The 13,115-nt window shown below is 48.0% G+C and overlaps 1 protein-coding gene across 13 annotated transcripts in view; it reads right to left on the reverse strand.

The window, feature by feature from the left end:
- Positions 1-7,483: 7,483 nt before the first annotated feature.
- The window catches only part of PRR5L (proline rich 5 like), a 158,308-nt gene continuing 152,676 nt past the window's right edge, over positions 7,484-13,115 (reverse strand). For 11 of the 13 annotated variants that reach the window (XM_027562647.1, XM_027562646.1, XM_027562650.1 and 8 more), the window contains one exon: positions 7,484-8,747. In XM_027562647.1, the coding sequence (XP_027418448.1) occupies positions 8,353-8,747 (395 nt within the window). In that variant the 3' untranslated portion in view covers positions 7,484-8,352. Of the gene's footprint in view, positions 8,748-9,679; positions 9,796-13,115 lie in introns of all 13 variants that reach the window. The other 2 variants (XM_027562652.1, XM_027562653.1) reach the window with 2 other exon arrangements.

Consider the following 13,115-nt stretch of genomic DNA (forward strand, 5'->3'; position numbering starts at 1 on the left):
TGTGTAAGTCAAGCAGACTACCTTAGGATCTTAGTTCTTGAAAGGTTCCAGTCTACACTTACAGGAATCGCCCCAGAATATCCTCCGCTTAGGTTACAATGTACTCCTGTGCTTTCAGGGACCCTCTCCAACTGCATACAAGCTTGTTCAAACAAGCATACCATAGGCAATATTGCACTTAGAAAGCAGAGCAGTGATTTAAAAGCTCTCTGGCAAGAGGTCAGACCAAACTACATTTGAATCTCATCTCTCACAGTTTCTGGTTATGTGATCCTTGGCAAATTGCTCAATCTCTCTGCACTTCAATTTCCTCATCTAATGAAGATGATAACTTTTCTTCATAAAACTTCTCAGAGGATTATACAAAACAATGAATGTAAAATACTTAGGGTGGTACATAGCATATAGTTGATGATCAATAAATGATTATTTTATTATATTTATATTGTATTATATCTTTATTGACATTTTATCATTATGAAATTTGCACGATTCAAATTAGCAACACCAAATTTCTTTTGCTAGTGTTTACATAGTATATACGTTTCCAACCTTTCAGTTTCAATCATTCTCTGTTCAAAGACTTAAAGTGCGTCTCTTATAAACAGAATATTGTTATCTTTTCATCTGATCTAACCTTCTCTGTCTTTTCGTTGGCATGTTTAGTTCATTAATATTAAATGTAATTTCTGATGTCACTGTATTTTAGTCTACCGTCTTGCTACTGGGCATGACCCTTACTCCCAGAATGTGGCCTTTCTTGGGCCTCAACCAAAAGGTGGGACTTGAACCTCTGTCTCCTCAGCATTCTGCAACAGCTGAAATCTGTTCTGTTCTTTAGCGTCCCAGCTGCTGTTTTCTGCTGGGTTTCTTGGAGTTCTCACTGCATGTTCAGCTTGTGTGTGTGTGTGCGTGTGCTCAGTCGTGTCTGATTCTTTGTGACCCCATGGGCTATAGCCCGCCAGACTCCTCTGTCCATGGAATTTTCCAGGCAAGAATACTGAGCAGGTTGCCATTTCCTACTCCAGGGGATCTTCCCGACCCAGGGATCGAACCCACATCTCCTGCATTGGCAGGCAGATTCTCTACTGCTGAGCCACCAGGAAAGCCCCATGTTCAGCCTAGGAGTCAGTCAACAGCTGGAGGGAAACAAGCATGCAGATTTCCCATTTAGTCCTCTCCATCCTTCTCCCTTCCTTCAAGTTCCAGCTACTCTCTAGCCTTAAACTCTGATCTCAGTCCAGTAAGGCTGCTGCTTGCTGCCGCCACTCACTCTTACTCACACCCCTGCTGGTGACGTGGGGAAAAACCATCTGGAAAAACCAGGATGAATGTCAAGTTTTGCCTCATTTGTTTCCTTTCTGTTAGGGAGGGATCGTAGCAGTTCAGATCCTACCTGCACTGGGTGATCACCAATTCCTCCGAACAGTTACTTTATATATTTTATCCAGCTTCTATAATTATTCTGGCAGAAAAGTTCATCTGATACAAGTCATTCCCCTATGGCCAGAACCAGAAGCTGTGTGCTATTTCCATTTATTGAGCCTGTCTCAAAACTGTCTTGGAGTGGGCAGCAAAAGTTTCTGTTGGCAGGTAACTGACTTGATCCTAGTTCAGTCTATAGAGAATGCAATGACCTCATAATTTGGACTCCAGACAAAGCTATCTCCAAGATATATAACTGATATCAGGCTTAAGTTTAGGTATTTGTTAAAAATTATGTGTTCCTGAGAATATGAAAGAATTCAGGAGACTGTTGGGTTCAAGGTATTCACATTGCTTAGTATTCTTCTCAAAGGTGATTAGACGTAGGCCAGAAGAACCAAGGAAATTAAGAACCAATGTAATGAGTGACTTGGTGAGAAAGGCATACTTCTGAAGGTAGACTGGGAAACTAGGCTCTTTTAGGTTATGAAGTCATTGACTAAAAATCATAAATAGCACCCAGTGTCTCTTGGGGATGCTGGCAAGAATCAAGTCCATCAAGTTGGTCAGCTTCACTGGTAATTTAAAGAATGCTGAGGAACAATCACCAAAATTATTTGAAATGCTATTGGCACCCAACTCCAGTACTCTTGCCTGGAAAATCCCATGGATGCAGGAGCCTGGAAGGCTGCAGTCCATGGGGTCGCTGAGGGTCGGACACGACTGAGCGACTTCACTTTCACTTTTCACTTTCATGCATTGGAGAAGGAAATGGTAACCCACTCCAGTGTTCTTGCCTGGGGATTCCCAGGGACGGGGGAGCCTGGTGGGCTGCCGTCTATGGGGTCGCACAGAGTTGGACACGACTGAAGTGACTTAGCAGTAGCAGTATGGTTTCCTTAGGTGGGGGTGAGAAGAATCATTCTGAAAGCCTGCAGGTCTGGGTCTCACATTGAAAGGAAACTTCTGGTAATCCCTAAGCTTGGTCACCTGGGATGGTTACTGTCTTCTTTAGTAGGCGTGTGGTTTTCAACCCTGGTTCATTGGACTGGGTCTAGCCAGGGGACAAAAGCCACATCTGTCATTTTAACAGCATTTAGTAGAACGATTATTAATCATGTATTGGACAAATAATAAAATGGCAAAGAGCAGACCCCGAGGAATCACAGAAGTAACTACAGGAAGCAACGACAACCCACAGAAGGGAACGACTGGGGATGACGAGGTGTTAAGGGTTGGCGGGGGGGTTGCTGAGAGCTGGACTGCCAGTGTCTGAGGGGGCCCAGTCCAGGGTGCTGCTGTCTCTCGGAGAGGATGTTAAGGTGGGTTCCAGGAGGGAGGAAAACCTGCAAACTGGAGGTAGCTGCAGCTACTAGACCCAACTGCCAGTGCAATGCTGACAAGACAGGAAGCGGTGACTGCACCAGCTTCCCAGGCTCCCTCTAGCGCCCCCCCACTGGCAGAACCAAACAGTGGGCCCATCTCACAAAGCAGATGCGTGATGTGCAGAGGCCCTGCGCTTGCATCCCAAAATACAGAAAAGGCTGGAAGCTAAGACAACAGCTTAACAACCAACACACCGGGAAGATTTAGGCTTAAATGGAGAAAGATTTAAAATAAAACTATAGCTCTGATATTTTTACGTTAGGAAGGCAAAGTGCATATTTGATATTTCAGACGTGATATTTAAGACAGTAAGTCCCATTAGAATGTCACTTTTATAACTCCACTTTAAAATGCATAATTGAGTAATTAATTTAGACTTGCAATTTTTAAATAGTGACATCTAAGTTTAAGTAGAGTATAAAAACATTTAAAGTTTCCCTTATTTATAAGTTTAAATGTATTAGTTTCTATAAGAATTTAGGATTGGGGAAGATTTTGCATGCTGTCAGAAATACTGAAGCACTTTAAAAAGAAATAAATATATTAAATTTATAAATGCATTTAAAGCATTTGAAGTGCTGAGCTAAGGTTGTAAATAGGACCAAGCATTATTCAAAGGCTCCTCCAAAGTTATTGCTACAATCTATTAGACTTATGTAAAGAACAATAAAATGTGTAAGCTGAACTCAAAAGCCCCCCAAAACTTTAACTTGTGTCTTAAATTGAATATTGATTCTAAAGACAAAATTATTAATTGTACTATTTATTAAATGATTACTAATTATTATACTTATTAAATATTATTTTTAAAGCCACATTTAAACCTATTAATATTTAAAGATTAAAAAAAACATTGAGGGATTTCTCTGGTGGTCCAGTGGTTGAGAATCCGCCTGCTGATGCAGGGGACATGGGTTCAGTCCCTTGTCCGGGAAGATCCCACACGCCATGTGGCAACTAAGCCTGTGCACCACAACTACTGAGACCCGCTCGCCCTAGAGTCTGTGCCCTGCAACGAGAAGCCACCATAACGAGAAGTCTGCACACCGCAAATAGAGAGGAGCCCCCACTTTCTGCAACTAGAGAAAGTCCTTGAACAGCAACAAAGACCCAACACAGCCAAAAATAAATAATAAATAAAACAACAAAAAAATTGAAATCTTTTCTGCATAAGGAATCCATTGTCCAGGTTCCCCCAACCCCTGCTCCCTACCCTATGAGGTTTTCTAGAAACAGTTCAAGAAGAGCAAGAGAAGCAGCTTTGAGTGGACATCAAGTTTAAAGGCCCCCAGGCCAGGCAGACTGGTCTCCCTGGACACTGAGACTGGTACCCACCTGCTGACTGCAGCTCAGTCTTCTCAGTGTCCCCGGCACACCACGAGGCTGGCCTTTCCTCCCTGAGACATCAGTAGAGGGGGCAGCAGAGGCAGTGGTAATCAGAGGCCCATGGAAATCTTGACATAAAGATTATCCCAGTGGGCCCAGTGGAATCACAAGGGTCTAAAGAGTGGACAAGGGAGGCAGAATGGAGGCTGGGGTGATGCAGCGTGAGGGGGACTCAACCCATGGTTTCGAGTTTAGTGTTGAAGAGGCTGCAAGCCAAGGAATATGGGCGGCCTCTGGAAGCTGGCAAAGGTGAGGAAATGGGTTCTCCCCTCGGAGCCTCCAGAGAGGAACGCAGCCCCGCCAACACCTAGATCTCTAGCCCAGTGAGACCCAGGTCAGCCTTCCAGCCTACAGAATGTGAGATCACAAATGCACGCTGCCTTTTTTTTTTGGGCTGTGCTCGGTCTTTCTCTGGTTGTGGTGAGCAGGGGCTCCCCTTTGTTGCGGTGTGTGGGCCTCTCATTACAGTGGCTTCTCTGGTTTCCGAGCACAGGTTCTAGGCGCACGGGATCAGTAGCTGTGGAACACAGACAGTTGGCCCACAGCACGTGGGATCTTCCTGGACCAGGAATCGAACCGGGTCCCCTGCATTGCCAGGTGGATTCTTAACCACTGGACCACCAGGTAAGCCCAGCGAGCGCTCATTTGTGGTAATTTCTTATGGCATTGAGCGGGAACAAAAGCAGATTTTAAGGCTGATCCCAAATTTAAAGCAACCTTCTCTAGCCACCTGGTCTGGGGTCACTCACACATTACCCACTAGTCACTGGGTTTTGCCATTCTGTTTCATTCAGTGTTGTTCATTACTTGAAATACCTGTGTTCACCTGACTGCCCGCCTTCCCCCATTGGATGGTAAGCCCCAAGAGATGCAGGCACACAGGTTTTCTGTCCCATCACCGCATGCCCAACACCCACAAGTGCCTACAATGCAGTGGCAGTTCCACAAATATTTGGTAGGAAGATGAGTGGCTGGATGAGTGAATACAGGTAGTGCACCAGTGACGTGAAATCTACCGAGGCAGACCTCTCGGCATTCCTAGTTCACTGTGCCAGTCTCTAAGGCTCAGTGAAAAGTGTGACTGTTCTCCTTGACCTCCTCCAGGGTTTTCAATCAGTTCAGGATACACCTCTCTGAAGGCTCTTACAAAGGCTCCCTCCGGGTCAAACACTCAGGAAAGAGACCAGGCTGGCTTCAGAAGAGACCTTGCCTTTGCAGACTCTGTTCGGTGTTTTCCAAGCTCCTCCGCAGACAGGCTGTTCCTCCAGGAAATGACTTGCCAATCCAGATGAGGATGGCAAGCAAAGCCCAGGGGAGACTGGCTGAGGTCAGGCTGCTGCCTAACCCAGGGGTGGAGGCAACAGGAAAAGGGACCTAGAAGCCGGGAAGGCGGGTTCCTCACACCGGGAGTGTGCAGACAGGATGCAGAGGTCTAACGGACGCTCTCAGACTCAGAATTTGCAAATGGACACGCTTGCAAATTCAATCAAGACACACAGCCCGGGAACAGAGTAATGGACAAAATGATGTTTATTGAATCTGTTTTGGAAACAGACAGCATGAAAGGCTTTTGGTTTATGAGCTCACTCGGAGTTTAAGAGTCGTGATCGTTTCCTGTCATTAAACCTCAGGCACGGAAAGATCCTACCTTAAATAATGAAAACGAATCTTCATCTCATGAAGGGGAGAAAAAGTGGTTAAAAGCACTACAGCTGTTGCTCTTGCAGTAGCTCTGATAGCCTGAATGCTCATAAACATCAACAGTTTTTCTATGTACAGTGTGAAGTATTTACTGTACAAATATCAGGTGTGTACATCAAAGTTACAGTTGTGAACTAGCTAACACTCATTAGCAGTTAAGTACACTGGGTCTATACTGACGCTCTCATTCTTAACCTAAGGGCTTACACATTTAACTGATGACTGCTGTCCTCATCAGAGGCATTTAGTATATGGAAAAAGCATTTAAAAACATATATATCATTCATGTTGTAAACTAAAAAAGCAAACCCAACCATGATTAATGACTTTGCTGGGATCAGTAAATACTAGTCCCGAGTGCTAAGTGTGCCAATAAGGACAGAAGCCATTGGTTAAAGAAATCATCACATGTTACCTACTGATATTCCATTTGCTAATGCATGTTGGTGAATGCGTGGACTTTAGCCAACACATCCACAGATTATTTTTTGTTTGAAATTCTCAGAAGGTCTCCTTTGCGTATTTTTTCTTCCATCACTCTCTTAAAAGGATATAAACGAAACAACTTCTTAAACAAAATTTCCAAATCAGAAGCCATCAAAAGCACTACTCTGGTCATATTTCAATCTTCACCCAGAAGGGAAATACCGTCAAGGATGAGATGAGTTTAGAAGGTCTCTTCCTCTGTTGGCAACTTAGACTGTCCTCATCCTCTCTCCAGCTGTACTGGAAGCCAAGCTGGCTCACAGCTCTGACATTTCATAAACAAAGTTTCCAAAGACTAACAGGATACCTAGAAGGTGCCAGAAGTGTTCAGGGCCTTCTTTTTTTTTTTTTTCTGGAGTTGTTATCAGGGGACCAGCAGACAAATACATAAAGAACAGTGGAGTCAAAGGATATAAAAAGTCCAGACCTGTATGGAGGAAGCAGTGTTGAGAAGATATTATATGATTCAGATGGTAAAGAGTCTACTTGCAATGCCAGAGACCTAGGTTCAACCCCTGGGTTGGCTAGATCCCCTGGAGAAGGGAACGGCAACCCACTCTAGTATTTTTGCCTGGAGAATTCCATTGTCAGAGGAGCCTGGTGGGCTACAGTCCATGGGGTTGCCAAGAGTCGGACACAACTGAGTGACTCACACTTTCACCTTTTATACATAAATAGTACCAAAGCCTGCTGATCCAAAGAACATTTCCAGACCCCAAAGGTTAGACATTCCAGGCACTTCTAGGCAGTGCTTTAATCATAGGGAATGAACATGTCTCCAAAAGGTCTTGCCCACATCAGCCCTGGCTCCCCCCACTATAAAGCACTGAGACATCTCATTTGCTAGACCCCTCTGCTCCCGAGGCATGCCGAGTCTCCTCATCTCAATACAACTTTTCCTATAAACCATGACACTCACAAACACAGGGCTTACCAGACTCAAATCCAGCTGCTTCCAGAGCTCTGTACCTCGGGGCCCCACCTACCATGGATTGCTTTCACCCTGAACCACTCCTAACTTCCTTTCTTAGGGGGTTTGCTATTTTTCTGTGTGAAGACCCACCTCCATGGGAAATGAGCGGTGCAAGATCTACATGCAAATATTTGCAAGCGATTTTATTTTTGAAATGATGTACATTAAAAAAAAATTCAAGTCAAATCCAGGAACAGATTAGTTGGTTGGTATCAGCTGGCCCCTCCCCCATGACAGCAAAGGGGTCAGTTTCTGAAATGAAAGAGGGAGGAAGGCACCAGCTATTCCACCAGGAAGGTTAGTTCCTTGAGTTGGGGAGAAAGCCTTGGAAAGGGAACGCTGAAGCTTAATTAAAGATGGGGTTCCTCTAGCCGTGTGGCCCTCCTGGGCCAAAAGCCAAAGACAGCATAAAGGGTCTGGGTATAGGTGAGGAAGAACCCTCATTGGCCAGTAATTCTGAAACTGAAATGGAAGATGCATTCCTGGTCAGGCTTGGAAGGGGCTGCAGTCTACTTTTACTCCACACGAGAGAGTCAAGAGGTACATCTCTCTACTGCCTCTTTTCACCCACCAGCCTCTGTATCACGAAGACTCAAGGGGAACTCCACATGCCAACACAGCCTTGCTGGCTTTGTATGTGGTTTGGATGACCTCCAGCTATAGGAACGCCAGGGGTGCTGTGATATACAGTCAGGAGGACCGGACAGTCCATTATCTGAGAATAAAAGCCCAGTGAGGAAGATCTGGGTTGAGTCAAGCAGGCAAGAGGGCAGACATTGGGCAGTTAGATCTGTGTGGCTGCAAAAAGGTGCTCACCGTCCTGAAAATGGAGAGGCTTATGACAAATGTCCCCTAGGGCACTCAGACTAGCCTGTATCCAAAAAGGCAGAAGGTGGCATTGCCCAGAGGAAGTGCTCCCCTCAGTGATCCTTGGGGATGCAGCTGCCCTCATCCTGGTTGCCAGGCAGCAGCTGGGAGTCCTGGGAGATGGGGGTTCAGCTCAGGGAAGCACAGTTCAGCTCCGAGTCCTCCTGGCTGCCCGTGGCCCCCTGCTCTGGCTCGTCGGGACCGTCGGTGATGTTGGGCTCGCTGGAGCACTGCCGGTGGGGCGGTGGGAAGCTGGGCTGCAGCAGCAGGCACTTGTCCTCACCACCAGACTCCTCCCCTAAGCCCGAGTGCATCATGGTGGCCATGGCCAGCAGCTGGATGTCCGAGTGGGCATTGGCCACTGTGTGTCGCCGGACGCTGCCACACTTCTCTAGGTAGGCCTCCCCCTCTTGCTCCGTCAGCGGGGTCAGGGCCATCTCGTTCAGGGGCCGGCTGACGGGGGTTATTGGGGAGGCGTAGTTCAGGAGCGTGACCTTGGGCCGGACCCTGGAGTGGCGCCTGGCTGCAAGAGAAAGACCAGCAAAGGCTGTGATTGGGTGGGGGTGGTAGGTGTCAAAAACTCCTAAAGAATTTGGCAGAAGAGGGAGGTGGCAGCTCCACCTTCAGGGACGGCTTTAGATGAAGCCCTGAAGCACAAGGAAGGAACTTGGCTACATCTATGTTTCTCTTGTAACTTCACCTTGTTCGTGCCTGATCCTGCCTATGGCCAACATGCCCTCCCAATGGATGTTCCATGACAGATGAAGGAGCTCCAAGGGAGTCTCCTCACATTTGCAGCTGCTGCCTCAGCTTCCTTGGATTTGCCCTCAATTCCCTTCTAACCAGTCTTGTCCGAAGACCTGAGCACCGGCTGGACCAGTTGCCCAGAGATGCTCTGGGCTCCATTCAGCATGATGAGCCCCCTGCAGTGTCAACAGAGGAAGTGGAAAAGGCCTCATAAGCTCAAGTTCAGAGGAATAGCTAACTGGGGGGACCTTGGCTATCAAAGCAAAGGCAGTGGCACATCCTCTGGATCATCATGGACCAGAACCACCAACAGTCCCAGCAGCTTGATGATCTGAGGCCTGAGTTCTGTTCAAGTTGATATTCTGGCTTCAACCAGCCTTTCACAGCACCAAAGAGGAGATGAGGCTCCGTAGATGGCCCATGGAGGCAGCAGAGAGCAGTGGATATGAATTATTTTAAAAACTGCTGCTTCTCAAATTCTTCCATTTTGGAAACTATGCTCAACCTTGACATGTGTTCATTTTTTGAATCCTCCTAAAAATTGAACCTAAGTTATGATCATTTTTCATAGTTAAAGTGGGAGATAACATGAGCATCAAAGAGATAGGAATTGGCGTACGCTCACACAGCTAGAACATAGAAGAGCTGGGAAGCTAGAACATAGAAGAGCTGGGATGCAAAACAAGGGCTGTCTCACTCCAGACTCACTTGTGCTCGCTGTCCACACAAAGCATATATAGCGATAGTTGACTAAGCATCCCGAGGGAAGGACAAGCCAAGTACATGAGGTTCGAATCCAGGGAGAAGAGTCGGAAGGAGGAAGCCTGTGTACAAATAACACCCAGTTGTGAAGGTCTCTCCTCTCCCACCTTTACAAGGACCACGCCAGTCCTGAGACCTCCAGTGTGGCCGGGGCAGGGCCCAGGGCAAGCTTGCATCCCCAAGGCCCCAGGAAAGCCTCCTCTGTAGGCACCAGCCTCCTATTCCACTGAGGCACCATGTTAGCAGCATGAATTGGATGAAAGACCCCAGCGAGGCAGAGGAGGTGAGGATGGAGGGCTGAGGAGGTGAGGATGGAGGGCTGAGGAGCGGTGGGGTCTGGTCAAAGCCTCTTTTTTCCTTCTGCCCTCTTCCAGCCAGTGCACACACCCCCCGCCTTCCAACCTCCCAACCCATCGGCACCTGTCACTGCTTTCCCCAACTCCCCCCATTCCTAAGACCTGGAAGACTCCTAACACATGCCTCTCTCAGCAGGGGATTCCAAGGGGATAAATGAGGAAGGCCTGACCTCGCTGGTGCTCCCTCCACCCCTGACAGGATAACAAAGGGTGGAGGGGGAGACCTGAGCTCTAAAGGGAGAGAAGACGGCACTCGCCAGTCACAGACTGGCCTTGGGACACTCAGCCCATGCTGCTCTAGTTTACTGTTGGGTTTTCCCATGGATCTGGAGGCCCTGAAACATGCAGTCATCACCTTCAAAGCTCATGCGCCTTGATGGGCATTATAGTGAGGGTGCCGTGTTCATCTGCAAAGTTCTCAGCAGGTCCCATCACTGGATGGTCTTATACATCCATACATGCACATATGCATATGCATATACGGGCTTCCCTTGTGGCTCAGCTGGTAAAGAATCCGCTTGCAGTGTGGGAGACCTGGGTTTGATTCCTGGGTTGAGAAGACCCCTGGAGAAGGGAAAGGCTACCCACTCCAGCATTCTGGCCTGGAGAATTCCATGGACTGTATAGTCCATGGGGTCGCAAAGAGTCGGACACAACTGAGCGACTTTCACTTTTCATATGCATGTATGTGTACACGCACACGTGTGTGACTATATGCACATACACAAATATGTATACACAATGACAAGAGAATAAAATCCTAACCCTTAGGACTAAGTCACCATGACTACTCACTTGGAGCCCCCAGGAGCTATTTGATGGCAACAGCAATTATTTCTCAGAATCAGGTAATAATACGTAGAATTTAGAACTTACTGAGTGTCTTCCCATCCATCATCTTACTGTTGAGTCCCAATCTCCCTCTAAAACACTAGGACATCTCTCATCATCCCCATTGTTCAGATGAGGAACACTGAGGCTCAGCCCAATCCTCTGAAGCCCTAAATGGCGGTGCCCAGACATCCCTAATACACACTGCTGCGTCTCCAGCCTCCGTCACTGCTCTTGAGCCAGCCCATTCTCTGAACTCAGGCAGCAGCAAACACTGCCTGCAGCAATGCCAGACAAGAGGCTGGGTCCTCACGCTCTTCTTTGGGGGAGAAATGATATAGGGGACAAAACGCCAAGGAGCCAACAGGACAGAAGAATCTATGCCAGACGTCGGCAGAGGTCCTCTCTGAAGCGTGGGTGCTTGCACGCGCCAAGTCTCACATTTCTAAAATGTTCCCACATTTTTACAATAACCATGTATTACTTTTATGATCGCAAAAATCGATAACTATAAAACAGAAGCACCGGAAGAGTTCAAAGAAGCAGGGACCCCATTAAAGAACCATCCTTTAAAAAAAGTGCCCTTGAAAACAATTCATCTTCTCTCCTGCTGCTGTTAAAAGCAAACACTCAAGGTTGGCAGTTGGAAAACCCAGGTGGTGGCGGCCCTACAACCAGCCTAGGAGGAAACTGGACTGGACAGTGAGTGCTTACTACCTGCAGATCAAGAAAGAGGAGAAATCTGGAAAAAAGCCCAGGCTCAGGACGTGGGATGAGGTCTGGGGGACAGACATGCATGGTAGACACACAGCATCTCTGGAGGAAAGAATTCCTTGGGTGGTTTCCATCGTTCCCAACCTGGCAGAATGAGCTAGCAAGCTGTCTCAGATGGGTGCCTGGACATCGTCCGTCTCTCTCACACTGTTAGTCTAGCAGCCTAAAGGTTCTGGAGGGTTCTACTTGGGCTTTTGTGGAGAGATGGAGCCAGAGGGGGGCTGGCCAGCCTGGAGGAGGGGGTCCCCATGATGCCCCCCTTTCAACAAACGTTTCAACAAACGTCTTGAGCTTTGTGCAAAATGTTGTGTTTGCTGCGGAGAGCAAAGAGGAGCATAAATCTGATATGAGGCCTCACACAGGGGCTGGAGCACAGTGGTGAGGGGTGGGTGGGGGAAGTTTTAGGAGCAGTCATTAGTTGAGCATCTACTATGCACTCTATCCGAACAGGAGAGGTTTCACTGACACGATCTCCTGACTGCTTTGCAGAAAAGGAACCTGAGGTTGACATGCTAAGTCATTTTACAGTCATGGTTAGTGATGAAACTGGGATTCAAGCCCAGGGCGGATAGCACAGCCCTTGCTCCTGACTTTCTGGAAGCCAGCACACACATTTGTGTTAAAACCAGGTCAACACAATGTTGACCAATATCAGGGCAACCAATGTCAGGGCAGGGGTACAAATGAGAGCAGGCTGGGGAATCAGAGGAGGAGGAGTTATGAAGAGGGGGCTTCTCAGATGGGCCTAGTCCTCTGAGGGTCAGACAGACTGCATGGCTGTCCGTTCATTCATTCCCTCCCTCAGAGGAGAGGTCTACGCCATGCCTAGCCAACAGGGGAGCCACATGCAATAAGTCTAAGGGGGAGACGGACAAATAATCAGGCCGTGACTAACACAGCATGGTAAGGTCTGGGATGTGGTTTGAGGTCCGTAGAAGGAAAGGGGAGGCACACACAACTCCTCATCTGGGGTGATTCCACAGGCCCCAGACCATCCTATTGGGCCTGTAATACAGCTGTTGGTAGCTCTGCCGGGCCCCTGCCCAGCGACAGGGCAGCCTCTTCCTCCTCTGTGTTTGGCCCTCCACAGCTCAGAGACGTTAAGTAACTTACTCCAGGGCACACAGCTGAAGCCCACCCTGGTGGTTTCCACAGCCCTGCTCCCTCTGCAGCCAGCCCTGCCTCTCTTAGGACAGTTCCCTGCCGCTGACCCGGAGGCTGCCAGCTCCTCCTCCTGCCTTCTGGGCACAATGTTCTGGCTCCCAAGCCTGGGTGTGGACACAGCAGAGACCACAGGGGCGGCTGGGCTGTGTGAGTCCCCTGGGCAGGCCGTGTGTGCTTGCAAAGCTCCCCCCAACGTTCAGAGCCGCCTCCCAGAGAAGAGACCACAGGGGCCCCTTGGGAGGCCTTTAAACTGCAGA

Source organism: Bos indicus x Bos taurus, chromosome 15 (genome assembly GCF_003369695.1).
Source record: "Bos indicus x Bos taurus breed Angus x Brahman F1 hybrid chromosome 15, Bos_hybrid_MaternalHap_v2.0, whole genome shotgun sequence".
NCBI classification, from domain to species: Eukaryota; Metazoa; Chordata; class Mammalia; order Artiodactyla; family Bovidae; genus Bos; species Bos indicus x Bos taurus.